This window comes from Fundulus heteroclitus, chromosome 1 (assembly GCF_011125445.2).
Source record: "Fundulus heteroclitus isolate FHET01 chromosome 1, MU-UCD_Fhet_4.1, whole genome shotgun sequence".
Lineage (NCBI taxonomy): Eukaryota > Metazoa > Chordata > Actinopteri > Cyprinodontiformes > Fundulidae > Fundulus > Fundulus heteroclitus.
Genome location: NC_046361.1, coordinates 43,408,409 through 43,420,410, shown reverse-complemented (window position 1 = coordinate 43,420,410; position 12,002 = coordinate 43,408,409). Strand labels below are relative to the sequence as shown.

The following is a 12,002-nucleotide window of genomic DNA, read 5'->3' as shown; positions in this document are numbered from 1 at the left end:
AAGAACAAACCAAACAGCAGGTCAGACTGTTCAGACATGCTTCATTCCCTCTGAGTTCAGTTCAGATACACTTCAGTTACAGTTCAGTAAAAGTTCAGTTCAGTTCAGTAGGATTCAGTGCAGTTTAGTTTGAATCCCTCTGAGTTCAGTTCAGTAAAAGTTCAGTTCAGTAGGATTCAGTTCAGTTTAGTTTGGATCACTTTGATTCAGTTCAGTTAAGTTACAGTTCAGTTACAGTTGAATTCAGTTCAGTTACACTTCAGTTACAGTCCAGTTCAGTTACAGTTCAGTTCAGTAGGATTCAGTTCAGTTTAGTTTGAATCACTTTGATTCAGTTCAGTTACAGTTCAGTTCAATTAAGCTACAGTTCAGTTCAATGCAGTTCAGTTACAGTTTAGTTCAGTTCAGTTGAGTAGGATTCAGTTCAGTTTGAATCACTTTGATTCAGTTCAGTTACAGTTCAGTTCAATTAACTTCAGTGACAGTTCAGTTACAGTTTAGTTCAGTTCAGTTGAGTAGGATTCAGTTCAGTTTAGTTTGAATCACTTTGATCCAGTTCAGTTACAGTTCAATTCAGTTACAGTTCAATTCAGTTAGTTTAGTTTGAATCACTTTGATCCAGTTCAGTTACAGTTCAGTTCAGTTACAGTTCAATTCAGTTAGTTTAGTTTGAATCACTTTGATTCAGTTCAGTTACAGTTCAGTTCAGTTACAGTTCAGTAGGATTCAGTTCAGTTCAGTTAGATTCAGTTCAGTTCAGTTTAGTTAATGTTCATTTGGATTCACTTTGATTCAGTTCAGTTTGAATCACTTTGATTCCGTTCAGTAGGATTAAGTTCAGCTGGACTGAGTTTGACTCAGTTCGCCTCGGTTCAGTTCGGTTCAGTTCTGTCCACAAAGAGGCTGCGTCTCTTCACAGGCAGGAGGCGTGAGGCCGCAGGAGGGCGGGGTTCACCACGCTGTTCTCCTTGGGCAGGTCTACAGAGAAGTCAGGGGGCGGAGCCTGGAGGCGCTGGCGGGGGGGGAAACCCCCCCTTTGGGGGATCGGCAGCTCCGAGTGGTGAGCAGGAAGAGGAGTGGAGAAGAAGTAGGGATGGATGAGAGCCTTCAGGGAGGAGAACACCATCAGTAAATGTATTGGTCAATAAATAGGCTATAGGTTATAACCCCCCCCCCCCCCCCCCCCCCCCCAGCAGTGGTAGTAGAACCAAACAGAGCAGACCCGGTTCTCTGGGACCAGTGAGGCTCCACAGAAAGACAGAAATAATTCTTAGATTTCAAGACCTTAAAGCTGCAGCAGGTAACTTTTAGAACATATTTTAGACTCAATCATCACTAAAGGTCTAAACATTTCTCAGGTCAATGTAACTGATGTTGCCTTATCTGATCACTTCTCCGTTACCTTTGAATGTATCATTACCAGCGACTCATTTAGCCAAAGGGACATCGTAAGAAAACGCACCTTTAAGGACAATGCCACAGAAACTTTTATTCAAGCTTACTCTGATACTTCAACCTTGGGCTGCAACTCAGTAGATGAGCTAGTAGATAACTTTCATTCTAAAGTCTCAGACATCATTGACTGCATTGCTCCAGTTAAAGTGAAAGTTGTTTCCGGGAAGAAAAAATCTCCTTGGAGAAATGCTCCATCAGTTAGAGATGAAAAAAGGGAATGTGGAAAAGCTGAACGCAGGTGGAGAAAAAATAGACTCCAGGTTCACTATGACATCTATAAAGAGAGACTTTACAGATATAACTTACAACTGAAAAATGCAAGAGAATCTTTCTTCTCTGAGATCATTAAGAAAAACATTAATAATGCTCGTGTCTTATTTGCCACAGTCGACAGGTTAACAAACCCTCCTGTGTCCGTGGCTTCAGAACTCCACCAGGGCCTGCAATGAATTTGCTAACTTCTTTACTGAGAAAATCCTAAAGATTAGAGGATCAGTTTGTACATCCACACCAACTCTAGAACCAAAGCTTTATTCAGCTGGAACTATTTCTGACAAAATGTCCCAATTCAGTCAAATAAACCACAAAAGCTTAGACCAGATCACTCAGCAGCTAAGTTCCTCCTCCTGCTGCCTTGATGTTCTCCCCACAGCGTTCTTTTAGAACGTTCTGCCTGTCATAGCGTCTGATCTGACTCAGATAATAAACACATTCCTTCTGTCAGGAGTTTTCCTCCAGTCCCTAAAAACAGCAATTATCAAACCACTGCTGAAAAAGAACAATTTAGACAAACTTCTACTCCAGAACTTCAGGCCCATCTCAAACCTCCTTTATCAGTAAGATCATTGAAAAAGTTGTATTTCAACAATTAAACACCTTCTTAACAACGACCAGCCGCTTTGATCTTTTCCAGTCAGGTTTCCTCACCACAGTACAGAGACCGCCCTGATCAAGGTGCTGGTTCTGTTGGACCTCAGAACATCAGTGCTGGTTCTATTGGACCTCAGAACCTCAGTGGTTCTGTTGGACCTCAGTGCTGGTTCTGGTGGACCTGTTGGTTCTGTTGAACCTCAGTGCTGGTTCTGATGGACCTCAGAACATCAGTGCTGGTTCTGTTGGACATCAGAACCTCAGTGCTGGTTCTGATGGACCTCAGAACCTCAGTGCTGGTTCTGATGGACCTCAGTGCTGGTTCTGTTGGACCTCAGAACCTCAGTGCTGGTTCTGATGGACCTCAGTGCAGCATTGATACTGTCGATCACTCCATCCTGGTAGAACATCTGGAGAACTGGGTCGGCCTCTCTGCTGCAGCTCTCCACTGGTTTAAATCCTACTTAAAGGACTTTTAGTGTCAGCAGGTAACTTTACATCAGAGACGACATAAATCACATGTGGGGTTCTCCAAGGTTCCATCCTGGTTCCTCCTGTTCTAGATCTACATGCTCCTCTAGCTCAGATCATAAACATCATCAGCTACCATCACTATGCAGACGACACACAGCTCTACATCACCATGTCACCAGGTGACTATGAACCAGTTCAGCCTCTGAGGAAATAGAAGAAATCAATGCAGGAGGAGACAAAATGTTCTTTAACTGAATAAAAACTAAACTGAAGGAATAATTTCTGGACCAATAGAGGAGAGATCCAGAGTTAGCTCACAGCTTCAGCTGCTTCAGCTAGGAACCACTGATCAGGCCTGAAACCTGGGAGTAGTGATGGACTCACACCTGAACCTCCATCTGAAGACAAAGTGGACCTTCTAGAACCTGGAGAACATTTCCAGGATTAAAGGACTGATGTCTCAGCAGGATCTGGAGAAACTAATCCATGTTTATCTTTAGTAGAATCTGCTCTGCAGAACCAGAACCAGAACCAGAACCAGACATGGAGAAGCAGCATTTAGTTCCTATGATCTGGAACAAACTGTAAAAGTGCTGAAAGCCTGAGTTCCTTTAAATTAAAGTTAAAAACATGTTTGTTCAGGAAAGTTAAACTGAAACATTATTAGTTTAAGTTTATAGTCCAGCTGTTTTTAATGATTGCTTTTACTTTGTATTTTTCCCATGTTTTATTTTGTTTCTACATTTTATTCCTACTTGCTTTTATTTTGTTTTATCTTCCTATATTTTAATCAGAAATGTGCTTTACAGATAAATGTGTCTAGCCTTTTTCACATTAGTTAAAACTACGTCCTGACTGTAAAACAGGAGACAGCTAAGAGCGCGGCTCCTCCAGCGCCCCCTGGTGGTCCTGCTGCCATCTGCAGACATGCAGCGCCTCGGTCCCCTAAAGTCAGCAGAAACGCTCACACTGAGCTGCTGACCTGCTGCTGAGCGCCAGCAGCAGGTCAGCAGCTCACTTCCTGTCTCTTACCTGTGTGGCAGAGCAGCGCTGCCTGGACGGGTACACCAGGAAGTGGTAGAGCAGGTCGATGGCCTGAGGAGACGTGTCAGGGACGATCTCCTCCAATGGGATGGCGGGGTTCTCCTTGAAGGTGATCTTGTTGTAATCTGGTAAATCGACCATTTCCTGACGACAGAGAGCACAAAGTTCCTGACTTTAGTCTCACCTGGAAACGCTGCCGTCATTTGCTGTTCATGTCTGAACACTTGGCTCACATCATGATGGTACAGGTGTTCAGGTTACCTGACCTGCTGCTGTAACACCTGTCTGCATTAAACTCACCTGTCTGCATTTAACCCACCTGTCTGCATTTAACCCACCTGTCTGCATTAAACTCACCTGACCTGCTGCTGTAACACCTGTCTGCATTAAACTCACCTGACCTGCTGCTGTAACACCTGTCTGCATTAAACCCACCTGTCTGCATTTAACCCACCTGTCTGCATTAAACTCACCTGACCTGCTGCTGTAACACCTGACTGCATTAAACTCACCTGACCTGCTGCTGTAACACCTGTCTGCATTAAACCCACCTGTCTGCATTTAACCCACCTGTCTGCATTAAACTCACCTGACCTGCTGCTGTAACACCTGTCTGCATTAAACTCACCTGACCTGCTGCTGTAACACCTGTCTGCATTAAACCCACCTGTCTGCATTTAACCCACCTGTCTGCATTAAACTCACCTGACCTGCTGCTGTAACACCTGTCTGCATTAAACCCACCTGTCTGCATTTAACTCACCTGTCTGCATTAAACCCACCTGTCTGCATTAAACTCACCTGTCTGCATTTAACTCACCTGTCTGCATTAAACTCACCTGGTCACCTGGTCATTTCCCCTCAGCTAAGTCTTAAGGGGTATTTTTAATCTTTAATCTCCTTTAATCTAACAGAGATTCTAGTTATTTTTTTATTTCTACTACAACTCTTCACAAAATTCTGAAAATGTATTTATTTATTTAGAACCTCAGCATCAGAGGAACGCGACACTTCTTCTGTCTGCATAGTTCAAACCTTCCCTGTTATTAGCCCAGATACTGCTCAGCCAACGTCATCTAGAACCTCCTCTCTCCCCATAAAGGTTCCTTTAACTCTAGAACCTCCTCTCTCCCCCTAAAGGTTCCTTTAACTCTAGAACCTTCTCTCTCCCCATAAAGGTTCCTTTAACTCTAGAACCTCCTCTCTCCCCCTAAAGGTTCCTTTAACTCTAGAACCTCCTCTCTCCCCCTAAAGGTTCCTTTAACTCTAGAACCTCCTCTCTCCCCATAAATGTTCCTTTAACTCTAGAACCTCCTCTACTGCTCAGCCAACGTCCTCTAGAACCTCCTCTCTCCCCATAAAGGTTCCTTTAACTCTAGAACCTCCTCTACTGCTCAGCCAACGTCATCTAGAACCTCCTCTCTCCCCTAAAGGTTCCTTTAACTCTAGAACCTTCTCTCTCCCCATAAAGGTTCCTTTAACTCTAGAACCTCCTCTCTCCCCCTAAAGGTTCCTTTAACTCTAGAACCTCCTCTCTCCCTCCAAAGGTTCCTTTAACTCTAGAACCTCCTCTACTGCTCAGCCAACGTCCTCTAGAACCTCCTCTCTCCCCATAAAGGTTCCTTTAACTCTAGAACCTCCTCTCTCCCCCTAAAGGTTCCTTTAACTCTAGAACCTCCTCTCTCCCCCTAAAGGTTCCTTTAACTCTAGAACCTCCTCTCTCCCCATAAATGTTCCTTTAACTCTAGAACCTCCTCTACTGCTCAGCCAACGTCCTCTAGAACCTCCTCTCTCCCCATAAAGGTTCCTTTAACTCTAGAACCTCCTCTACTGCTCAGCCAACGTCCTCTAGAACCTCCTCTCTCCCCCTAAAGGTTCCTTTAACTCTAGAACCTCCTCTCTCCCCCTAAAGGTTCCTTTAACTCTAGAACCTCCTCTCTCCCCATAAATGTTCCTTTAACTCTAGAACCTCCTCTACTGCTCAGCCAACGTCCTCTAGAACCTCCTCTCTCCCCATAAAGGTTCCTTTAACTCTAGAACCTCCTCTACTGCTCAGCCAACGTCCTCTAGAACCTCCTCTCTCCCCCTAAAGGTTCCTTTAACTCTAGAACCTTCTCTCTCCCCATAAAGGTTCCTTTAACTCTAGAACCTCCTCTCTCCCCCTAAAGGTTCCTTTAACTCTAGAACCTCCTCTCTCCCTCCAAAGGTTCCTTTAACTCTAGAACCTCCTCTCTCCCCATAAAGGTTCCTTTAACTCTAGAACCTCCTCTCTCCCCCTAAAGGTTCCTTTAACTCTAGAGCCTTCTCTCTCCCCCTAAAGGTTCCTTTAACTCTAGAACCTCCTCTCTCCCCCTAAAGGTTCCTTTAACTCTAGAACCTCCTCTCTCCCCCTAAAGGTTCCTTTAACTCTAGAACCTCCTCTCTCCCTCCAAAGGTTCCTTTAACTCTAGAACCTCCTCTCTCCCCATAAAGGTTCCTTTAACTCTAGAACCTCCTCTCTCCCCCTAAAGGTTCCTTTAACTCTAGAACCTCCTCTCCCCCTAAAGGTTCCTTTAACTCTAGAACCTCCCAGAGAAACAAAACAGCCCAAACTCTGAAGCTGAACATTAAAATCCTGCCTAGAACGTTCTGAAAACTCAACAACCTGTTCTGAACTTTCACTGGAACCAAGACACCAGCAGCTTCGTGCACCGTGATTACAGCTGCAGAACCCGACCTAGAACCCAGTCAGAACCAGGAGACGCTGCTTTCCTGACCGGCGCATAACTTAACGTGTTGTCTGTGGGTGTAAATGTGTGGGGGGGGGTTCTGCTGCGTGTGCGGTTCTGCTCACAGGCCAGGTGTCCCGTGTAGGCGTGCCCAGGACTCTGAGGACGCAGCAGAGCTGTTCTATGTCGTTTTCTCCGGGGAACAGAGGAGAGGAGTTGAGCAGCTCTCCAAAGATGCAGCCCACCGCCCTGAGAGGCAGAGAGCAGACGAGACGCTCAGTCGCTGCTCAGTCGCTGCTCACCCTGCAGCTTTACAGGTGCGTCACGGAGCGTGGGTTCTAACGCCAGACGTTCCCCGTTAGATTCCCACGGCTCGTTCTGCTCATCTCTGGGTTCCACTTTGTCTCTGCTGCAGGTTAGCGAGCGGCGCTGTGAATGCACCGCAGCACGCCGCCTGAGCTACGCTAACGCTAAAACAGAAGCAGAGGAGCCATTTATACCCGGCCCAGACGCCTCAGGTGATCTCAGGTGATCATGTGATCACCTGTGATCACATGATCACCTGAGATCACCTGAGGCGTTACAGCCTGGTGGCAGGTCGCCGCCATGTTGGAGGTGGCATGGTGGAGCGACCCAGCAGAGGAACCGGCAGACCGGGTCAGTCTGGGTCGGTCTGGGACTCTGACATCTCTCTGAAAGCGCCGCGGTTCTGCTGGAGGTTCTGTTCAGGCTCACCAGAACGTATTTGGATTTACGTGAAGATGAATAGGCGGTTTTTGTGTTTTCATGGTCAGAATACGTGACGAGGCACCTTTAAAGACTGCAGGAAAGCTGCTTTTTCTGGAGTCAGAACAAAGGCCGGTCCAGTTCATGGGAACCAGAACCAGGCGGCAGCAGAACCGGCCGGTCCACCTTACCACAGGTCAACTCCCTCGTCGTATTTGCGAGCTCCGTACAGCAGCTCTGGAGCTCGGTACCACCTGAACACAGAAGAGACGACACTCTGTGGGAGGCAGCAGGTTCACAGCAGACATGCCTCTGAGAGCTTCATGTTCTTTGCCACCTGGACAACAGGTGAAGGAGCCGCACAAAGGGGCGGAGCTTCTGCTTACCTGGTGGCTACCTGGTGGCTGTACAGCCTTTCCCCCTGATTACTGAACAGCCTGGCCAGACCAAAGTCTGCCACCTTCAGATGACCTGAGGAGCTGATGAGGAGGTTGGCGGGCTTCAGGTCCTTCTCCAGACACCCAGAACAAAAGATCAGAGTTTGTTCTTTAGAAACAGTTTCTACAAACACAGCAGACAGATACATAAAGTGATGAATGGATCCATATATAGGCGGGTTAGAGTGGCTCATGTTACCCTGAGCTACCTCTACAGTTATGCTGCTATAGGCTTAGGCTGCTGGAGGACATCAGGGTCTATTTCTCTCTCTCTGCTGAGTTCTCCTACTGCTCTCCAATCTGCATTATTTGTTGTTATTTCAGCTTTTAACTTTTTGCTCTCTGTCATTTTCTCTTCATAGAAGGTACACCTGGTCTGGCGTTCTGTTAGCTGTGACATCATCAGGGGAGGCAGATCATCCTCTATTATCATCTAACACAGAAAGTACTCCTGGGTCAATGTGAGCTTCTGAGCTTTCTGTGTCTCTGCTCTGTCTTCTCTAACATAGAAAGTACTCCTGGGTCAATGTGAGCTTCTGAGCTTTCTGTGTCTCTGCTCTGTCTTCTCTAACATAGAAAGTACTCCTGGGTCAATGTGAGCTTCTGAGCTTTCTGTGTCTCTGCTCTGTCTTCTCTAACATAGAAAGTACTCCTGGGTCAATGTGAGCTTCTGAGCTTTCTGTGTCTCTGCTCTGTCTTCTCTAACATAGAAAGTACTCCTGGGTCAATGTGAGCTTCTGTGCTTTCTGTGTCTCTGCTCTGTCTTCTCTAAGCCCCAGTGGGTGGAGGCAGATGAGCGTTCACACTGAGCCTGGTTCTGGTTCTGCTGGAGGTTCTCCTCCCTGTTAAAGGGGAGTTTTCCTCTCCACTGTCGCTTCATGCATGCTCAGTATGAGGGATTGCTGCAAAGCCATCAACAATGCAGACGACTGTCCACTGTGGCTCTACGCTCTTTCAGGAGGAGTGAATGCTGCTTGGAGAGACTTGATGCAACCTGCTGGGTTTCCTTAGAGAGGAAACTTTCTCACCAACCTGGAGGATCTGATGGAGGCTGACTTTGGAAAGAACCTTGATGATGTGATGTTAATTGGTGCTATATGAATAAAATAGAATTGAATCTATGCAGATGACAGAGAATTTATATTTCAGCTCATTTTCTGCTACTGAACTTTATTTTTAATCCAACAGAAGCTTCCCTCTGTCTGATCACAGACGGTTCACGGTTCTGGTACCGGCCCGTAAGGTTCTGGTACTGGCCCGTAAGGTCCCCTCAGCAGGTCCAGCTGAGGGGGCTGGGAGGACTCACCCGGTGCATGATGTTGTTGTGATGCAGGAAGGCTACGCCCTGCAGCAGCATCATCATGTAGCCCTTCACCTGAGCCGGGCTCAGGGGCCGCTGGTAGTTCCTGATGACCTCAGAGAGGTCCGACAGCATGAAGTCAAAGACCAGAACGAAGCCGGTACCGTGGGGGAAGAAGTCCTTCAGCTTCACCACCTGAGGAGACCAGCAGAGGAGCTTTGAGATGCAGTCTGTCCAGCAGCTACATCAGCTTCAGGTCAGCTCGCTGTGGAACGCTCTGACGTCTGAAGGTGAGCAGCTGATTGGCTGATTGTCACCATCTGAGGATTAATAAAGTATTATTGATTGAATTAATAGTCTTCAGGGATCCAGAGTTACTGTTGCTGTGTAAACATGATCTTTGGTGACACACTAAACAGGCGTGATGTCCTGACAGGCCAGAAGTCCCCAGGATCTGCTCAGACTGAACCGCTCCTGTCAAAACCACGGTGACTTTACAGAAGCAGGAGACCTACAACAGCATGAAGGTCCAGAGAGACGCCCTGAGGACCTGGACGTGTGCAGATACCCATCAGCAGGTCAGAGACGGCCTGATGGTTCTGGTCGGATCAGAACCTGTGGAACCAGCAGCACGTAGGAAATGTAGCAGAACCTCCCTGTCAGGCTGACACGCAAAACGCTTTCTATTGTAGCTCTGTAGAAGTTTTTGAGCAGCTCAGAGGGAAGTCCAGACCGGTTCAGGTTCCTGAGGAAGAGGAGCCGTGGTTGGGCCTTCTTCACCAGGTGGAGGTGTTCTCAGTCCAGGAGGTCTGAGGAGATGTGGAGGTCCAGGAACCTGATGCTGTCCACGCCTCCACCACCTAAGCTTCTCAGCACCTGACTCCATGTCTGGACCTGCAGCCTGGTTGGTGGTGACCTTCTTCAGGGAGGAGGTCCCCTGGTGTAGCTGCAGGAGAGGCTGATGGTTCTCCTCTGGCAGGGGGAGATGTTCAGGCTCCCTGTCACAGACTCTGGTTTTCCCTCGGTTATCACATGGATGGTCCTCCGTTAACAGATAACAGCAGGAAGATGATCTACGCTCGTCTTTGCTTGTTTCTCCTCCACCGACAGCAGGTCTTCATGTAGGAGACGGAGAGGACAGACTTTGATGCTGTGCTCTGATTGGACAATATGAATGATGTAGAAAGACGACCCGTCGTCTGCTGGGAAGGAGCCGGGTTTGGTTCTGGTCTACAGACCGAGCTCCACAGCGCCACCTAGCGGTGAGACACCCTCACTGCTCCTTTAACTGAGCTCAGTACCAACGGGCCGTGTAACTCCATCACGCCCGTATTTCCCTCCTGTGGGACAATAACGGGGTTTCTGTTCTAATGACACATTTCATTCACACGGTTTAGGTCAGAACCAGGCCAGAACCAGGCCAGAACCACACCAGAACCGGCAGCAGCACCAGAGGCCTCGGACCCGGACGCTCTCCCACACTCACATGCTGGTTGTCCTGGATCTCCTGCAGGGCCTTGATCTCCCTCAGGGCCTGGTTGGGGATGCCCTCCTCCAGCTTCCTCAGAGCCACCTTCTTCAGAGCCACGGTCTCTCCTGTCTGACACACAGAGTCCAGTTCAGCACCTGTAGAACCAGAACCAGAACCAGAACCCCCAACACACCACCTGGCTGGAGATACCTCTATGTGCTTGGCCTTGAAAACGATGCCATGTGCTCCTTCGCCGATCCGACCCAGGATGCTGTACTGCTCCATGTTTGCAGGAGCGGGTCAGTCAGTCTGTGGGTCAGTCAGTCTGTGGGTCAGTCAGTATGTGGGTCAGTCTGTGGGTCAGGAGTGGATCAGTCACTTTGTGGGTCAGTCAGTGGGTCAGGAGTGGGTCGGTCTGTCTGTGGGTCAGTCAGTCTGCGGGTCAGGAGTGGGTCGGTCTGTCTGTGGGTCTGCGGGTCAGTCAGTCTGTGGGTCAGTTACTCTGTGGGTCAGTTACTCTGTGGGTCAGTCAGTCAGTGGGTCAGTCACTCTGTGGGTCAGTCAGTGGGTCAGGAGTGGATCAGTCAGTCTGTGGGTCAGTTACTCTGTGGGTCAGTCGGTCTGCGGGTCAGTCAGTCTGTGGGTCAGTTACTCTGTGGGTCAGTTACTCTGTGGGTCAGTCAGTCTGTGGGTCAGTTACTCTGTGGGTCAGTCAGTCTGTGGGTCAGTCAGTGGGTCAGGAGTGGATCAGTCAGTCTGTGGGTCAGTCAGTCTGTGGGTCAGTCAGTGGGTCAGGAGTGGATCAGTCAGTCTGTGGGTCAGTCACTCTGTGGGTCAGTCTGTGGGTCTCTGCAGCGTCGCTGTCAGAACTGAAGCTCCTCTTTAGTCCCTTGAGAACCCAGGTGGAGAGGAAGACTGCTCTGAACAAGAGAAGAACCAGAACACCATCAGAACCAGCCTGACGTTCTAAGTGAGCAGCAGGAGGAGAACCTGTGAGCTCCTCCAGGAAGAGAAAGGCAGCTGTTTCAGGAAGCTGTGGGTTTCTCCTCGGTTAAACCTCCACATAATCCTCCATTCCTCTGACGCTCGCTCTAACTCAACCTCTCTGACGTTAAAAAGCAGATAAAATGCCACAAAATGCCACGGTGACGGTAAGTTAGCGGCGCTAAAACGGAACCTGGTGACGTAGCGTCAGCCTCACCAACCGTTAACAGAGGCGTAGCCATGGTAACGGAGCGGCTATGCTAGCCCTGAGCAGCTAGCCTTGTGACGTCACACCGACCTTCTGCCGCCGGTCAGAGAGGAGGAAAGATCCATCATTTTCTGACCCACCTAATCCCTCATCCAGCGTTCACCTGGCGAGAGGCGGGGTTCACCTGGACAGGTCGCCAGTGTGAAGAACTACCTGTCTGTTCCTCCTGTTCTTGTTCTAAGGGATTTTACTGACGGTTAGCGAAAACCTTAAAACGCGCATTACCGCCACCAGCTGGTATGGAGTGTTCATGATTTAACTCCCC

The 12,002-nt window shown here is 48.4% G+C and overlaps 1 protein-coding gene and 2 long non-coding RNA genes across 10 annotated transcripts; 1 reads left to right on the top strand and 2 right to left on the bottom strand.

Annotated features, from left to right (window-relative positions):
* Positions 1–24: 24 nt before the first annotated feature.
* cdk20 (cyclin-dependent kinase 20) lies at positions 25–11,952 on the bottom strand. Of its 7 annotated transcripts, none has more exons than XM_036143622.1 (9): positions 11,818–11,952; positions 10,843–11,405; positions 10,501–10,810; positions 9,021–9,209; positions 7,664–7,785; positions 7,469–7,531; positions 6,677–6,800; positions 3,832–3,987; positions 25–1,105 (listed from the first exon to the last, which is right to left on the bottom strand). In XM_036143622.1, exons 3-9 carry the CDS (start codon positions 10,768–10,770, stop codon positions 914–916), a joined length of 1,116 nt encoding a protein of 371 aa, XP_035999515.1. In that variant the 5' UTR covers positions 10,771–10,810; positions 10,843–11,405; positions 11,818–11,952; the 3' UTR covers positions 25–913. The 7 variants fall into 7 exon arrangements, with proteins under 7 accessions (XP_035999515.1, XP_035999519.1, XP_035999509.1 ...); XM_036143626.1 differs by having other exon boundaries at positions 10,925–11,405; XM_036143635.1 differs by having other exon boundaries at positions 296–1,105; positions 10,501–10,614; positions 10,696–11,405.
* On the bottom strand, positions 4,421–5,653 carry LOC118564754. 2 transcript variants are annotated; one of them, XR_004932023.1, is made up of 3 exons: positions 5,410–5,653; positions 4,549–5,371; positions 4,421–4,510 (listed from the first exon to the last, which is right to left on the bottom strand). It is a non-coding gene; the product is annotated as an uncharacterized LOC118564754 (long non-coding RNA). The 2 variants fall into 2 exon arrangements; XR_004932024.1 differs by having other exon boundaries at positions 4,422–4,491; positions 4,530–5,371.
* LOC118564756 lies at positions 9,214–10,494 on the top strand. Its single transcript, XR_004932026.1, has 3 exons — positions 9,214–9,304; positions 9,451–9,592; positions 9,707–10,494. It is a non-coding gene; the product is annotated as an uncharacterized LOC118564756 (long non-coding RNA).
* Positions 11,953–12,002: the final 50 nt, after the last annotated feature.